The sequence below is a fragment of the Centroberyx affinis genome, unplaced genomic scaffold (assembly GCF_046629955.1).
Source record: "Centroberyx affinis isolate AG114_WGS23_722 - 3 ecotype Tasmania unplaced genomic scaffold, CSIRO-AGI_Caff_v1 ptg005731l_1, whole genome shotgun sequence".
NCBI lineage: Eukaryota > Metazoa > Chordata > Actinopteri > Beryciformes > Berycidae > Centroberyx > Centroberyx affinis.
This window is the reverse complement of record NW_027282896.1, coordinates 17501-22500: the sequence shown is the minus strand read 5'-3', so window position 1 is coordinate 22500 and position 5000 is coordinate 17501. Positions and strand designations below refer to the sequence as shown.

The following is a 5000-nucleotide window of genomic DNA, read 5'->3' as shown; positions in this document are numbered from 1 at the left end:
AAAAGGGATGAAATAAGAAAAGGGAGAGAAAGTGACCTGCTGAAGCTCACATCTCTTCTACCGGCCTGAAAGAAAATAAAGGAGTGAGAGAGAGCAGCTTGACTGAGGCAGAGGATGTGGATCAGAGCTAGTGAAGAGGAAGACCAGGAGGATTCAGGTCCGCCTGGCTGGGCCGCGACGGATCACAAAACTCTCGGTTCAGATCCTGTTTTGGGTTTAGAGTCCCGGATCGGATCATTCTTCAGATCAGTGAAAAAAAAGTGATAACTGGAGGAATCCTGAAGATAAAGTCAAAACCTTTTCAGAGCTTTTCAATTTATTTTCAGACCTCCACACCACCTCCAGCTGTGCCCGGTGACATCATCCAGACCTTTAACTCACATTCCCTACACACTGAAAACTGAAGTCTTAGTTTTTAGATAACTTCTGTGGATCGCTGGATCATTACGGCAGACTTCAGATCAGCACCAGAGAGCGTCTCTGAACTTCCTGCTTCTGCGTTACTGTTTCCTGTTGGAGTTTGATGTGAGGAGCAAAATAAATAAATTCACACAAACTTTTAGCACGAACTCTTTGGACAAACAGGTTGTTCACACTGAAAAATAAAATGGAGATTAAGACTTTTTAATACTTTTTAAGGGCCTTTATTTTCACTAAATTGATTTATTACCTTTTAATACGTTCTAAGACCCTGCTGACACCCTGGATAACTTTTTGCTGTTTTTATTTTATATATTTTATTTACTTATGTGTGTTTGTGTCTGTTCAGAGCAGATTCATATCAGCTGTGTTGAGTACTGAACTGAATGAATTTAAAAACCGGCTCCATGTCCCGCCCACAGCGTCTGATTGGTCACAGGTCTGGAGTGACAGCCTATGTACGGATCACAGATCCACTACGGTCCAGTACACCACTACTGCCTGGTTTGGAGATTCAAAGACCACCAGACAGATCATCAGAGAGATCACACTGGAGATCTGAGCCAGCAGGATCCTGGATCCTACAGAGATCCTGCTCATTAGTGGAGATCCAGTACAGTAAAGTCCTTCATCACGCCTTTGAGCAGAGTACAGAGAGTAGACCAGGACAGCAGAGACCGGCTTCAGGATCTTGAACAGCACTCCAGAGGGGAACCTGAAGACTTGGTCATGTGACTGCAGACAGGTCCAGGTCCAGGTCTTACTCAGTGAGTATCAGACATCCTGCAGTGTGGAGAAGGTCCTGAGCTGGTCTGGAGTCAGAGCAGAAGACTCCAAGACTCCTCTCTGTGTTTCTTGGTGGTCGGAGGAGGAGGAGGAGGAGGAGGAGGAGGAGGAGGAGGATTTGGCCTCAGATGAAGAGAGAGATGAAGGTCTCATGTCTGTGACTCAGAAGAGCATCGCAGCAGCAGATTAGATTCATCGATCTGAACTATAAAAATATTCAAGACCCAAAATGAAAGTGCAGGCAGGTAAGACCCAGATCCAGCAGCTGAGCCTCCATGTTGAATTCAGAACCTCAAGTCCGATCTGGACCAGACCCAGAGGGAAGCGGCTCAGTTCATGTCTGACTTTGGTTTTGGAAGAAGAGGAGATCCAGATCCCAAGAGGAGCACAGGTACTCAGCGAGGTACTTGAGACTACAGCAGACTCTGCAGGACTCGTCTGCTCCGTCAAGTCCAGGACTAAGACCAGTATCCTGGAGAGGCCGCCTGCTTTTAGAAGCCTCCAGCCAGACCGACATGAACCCTGACATGAAGTGTTTTCCCTTCATGTTTTTCTAGATAATTCATTAATTAATGACAAAATACTGCAGAATATTCCAGGATGTGTTGGTTACCATGGCGATGACCTCTCCTCCTCTGACTCCTGGTAGGCTGTTGTTGGGGCTCGTCGCTAAGCGGGTTGCTAGGCTCCGCGGTCACCGTGACAACCACCGGCTCTTCAAAACGCACCTACAGGGAGCAAGAGACACCAAGATGATGTCATCACACAGAGGAAGCTGCTGTCACACACACACACACACACACACACACACACACACACACACACACACACACACACACACACACACACACCTGTCTGTGTCTCTTTCCCTCGGTCGGTCGGTGTGGGCGGGGCTTAGGGTGCGTCGGGCCGGTCTTGGGGGCGGGGCTAAGGGTGAGTGACAGGTCGAGCTCCGGACAGAGAGGGAGGGAGGAGGAGGAGGAGAGGGGGAGGGGGGCGGGGCGGGGGGAGAGGGAGAGGGAGGGGGAGGGGGAGAGGGGGGCGGCGCTCCTCATCCTGAGGAGACAGAGTGAGACAGACAGAGTGAGACGGGTAGAGTGAGACAGACAGAGTGAGACAGACAGAGTGAGACAGGCAGAGTGAGACAGACAGAGTGAGACGGGCAGAGTGAGACAGGCAGAGTGAGACAGACAGAGTGAGACAGACAGAGTGAGACAGACAGAGTGAGACAGGTAGAGTGAGACAGGCAGAGTGAGACAGACAGAGCGAGACAGGCAGAGTGAGACAGACAGAGTGAGACAGACAGAGTGAGACGGGTAGAGTGAGACAGGCTCTCTCTCTCTTTTATTAGTACAGAAAAGTTCTGTCAGTAAGCTGGAGAACTTTATTATATTGAGATCTGTTTGAGTGACAGAAGGTCCTGTGACCTGGGGCCGTTTGGGAGAAAATGAAAGTTATTAATAGTCAATGTTTTATTATGAACATATCATTGAATTTTAATTTCCCATTAAAGAAAAGTAAAAAAAAAATGTTTGTGTATGCTGTCAATCATAGTTCTTAGAAAGAAAATCAGAATCGGCAGGTCAGACTTTTAAAAAATCGGAAATCAGAATCGGTGAATCTCTGATTATTTTGCGCTTCATATCCAGGTCAGATCACACAGCTGTGAGGAAAGCACATGAACTCTTCTGACCTGATGATGTCAGCACCGTTATAACAACAAGCACCTGGTAGGTCCAGCTGTGGTCACATGAGACGGTTTCTTTCATTCTGGAGGAAGACCACCACACAGGTGTTTACATGAGCGATAAATATAACGATCACAGAATAAAAGTTTCTGACATGGATTTCTGTTTTTAACAGATGGATCTGCATCAGTTATTTCTTTCTGCTGTTCTCTCTGATGAAGCAACAGATTTATCAAAACATACGACTGGAAGTGTCAGAGAAAGACGTTTTGTTTTGTTTTGTTTTGTTGTTTTGTTTTGTTTTGTTTTGTTTTGTTTTGTTTTGTTTTGTTTTGTTTTGTTTTGTTTTGTTTTGTTTTGTTTTGTTTTGTTTTGTTGTTTTGTTTTGTTTTGTTTTGTTTTGTTTTGTTGTTTTGTTTTGTTTTGTTCCCACAGTGATCGGCTCCGTTTGTAATTTTCATCGCTGTAAACTGAAACTGTCCCGGAGAGGCGGAGTCAGGACTTGATATAAACCGGGCTGCACCGCCCCACATCAGGCCCGGCTGCCCCGGGGTTCAAAACAAGCTCATCCAATCACATCCTCACAGAAAGAAATGGAAACGTTATTGACGTTAAATGTGGAGCGTGTGCAGAAAGAGGAGAGATGAAGAAAGAGAGTTTTATTGTGACTGGGCTGCGGTTCAGATTAAAGACTCCATCTGAACACAGCTGACTGAAGCAGGTGATGCAGATCACAGATCCAGGACCAAACAGGACCAAACAGGACCAAACAGGACCTAACAGGACCTAACAGGACCTAACAGGACCAAACAGGACCAAACAGGATCAAACAGGACCAAACAGGATCAAACAGGACCAAACAGGACCTAACAGGACCAAACAGGACCAAACAGGACCAAACAGGACCTAACAGGACCTAACAGGACCTAACAGGACCAAACAGGACCAAACAGGATCAAACAGGACCAAACAGGATCTAACAGGACCAAACAGGACCTAACAGGACCAAACAGGACCAAACAGGACCTAACAGGACCTAACAGGACCAAACAGGACCAAACAGGACCTAACAGGACCAAACAGGACCTAACAGGACCAAACAGGACCTAACAGGACCTAACAGGACCTAACAGGACCAAACAGGATCAAACAGGACCTAACAGGACCTAACAGGATCTCACAGCACACACAAGGAAACACATCTGTGAAATAAACATTTGGAAGATCCATCTTGATACAGAGACTGTTTTCTTCTTCCTGGAGGCGGGGCTTACTGTGAGCGAGGCCCACCGTGACGCGCCAAAGCTGTCAATCACAAAGACAGCTGACAGACTCCCTAACCTTGTTTATAATCACATGTTTAGAAGGTAAGCACTTCTGGACTGGACTTTCTTCCAGTTCAGGTCTGAAGTGAAAATGATTCCAGTAAGAGAGACGACATCTGGAACAGAGACGTTTCTCTCTGAAGTAAAGCTCATATATCACGGGTGTGTGTGTGTGTAACTGTGTGTGTGTGTAACAGTGTGTGGGTGTGTGTGTGTGTGTGTGTGTGTGTGTGTGTAACAGTGTGTGTGTGTGTGTGTGTGTGTGTAACAGTGTGTGTGTGTGTGTGTGTGTGTGTGTGTGTGTGAGTGTCAGAGACCCTTTCTCTCTGAAATAAAGCTCGTATATCACGGGTGTGTGTGTGTGTGTGTGTAACAGTGTGTGTGTGTGTGTGTGTGTGTGTGTGTGAGTGTGTGTGTGTGTGTGTGTCAGAGACCCTCTCTCTCTGAAGTGAAGCATCTCAAACTGAGGCTTGTTCCCTTGGAGGTGCAGGAGTGCCACAGGTGTCTAGAAGTTCAGAGCTGATTAACTAATTCCATGGACAAACCACTTTTCCAAGAATACAGATTTGTGTTTATATAATATGTCTCTATTGTTCCAGATGTAGTATCTGTGGGGGGGAATGATGTTTATAAAGTAAAGACCAGGCAAGGAGCAGAGATATTAACATACATTATTATTACATATTATTTGGATAGGATTCCCTTAAAGAAACGCCATAAAAAGTGATTTTATTATTGAAGATGTCATTACATTAAAGTAAATGAAATGTTGGTGATGCTT

General features: G+C 45.8%; 1 protein-coding gene across 1 annotated transcript in view; it reads right to left on the bottom strand.

Moving 5' to 3' along the window:
• The window catches only part of ppp1r35 (protein phosphatase 1, regulatory subunit 35), a 21182-nt gene that overhangs the window by 15012 nt on the left and 1170 nt on the right, over window positions 1-5000 (bottom strand). Inside the window, exons 2-3 of the mRNA XM_071547226.1 lie at window positions 2058-2262; window positions 1820-1934 (exon numbers count right to left, since the gene is read on the bottom strand). Of these exons, the coding sequence (XP_071403327.1) occupies window positions 1820-1934; window positions 2058-2261 (319 nt within the window). The 5' untranslated portion in view covers window position 2262. The remainder of the gene's footprint in view (window positions 1-1819; window positions 1935-2057; window positions 2263-5000) is intronic.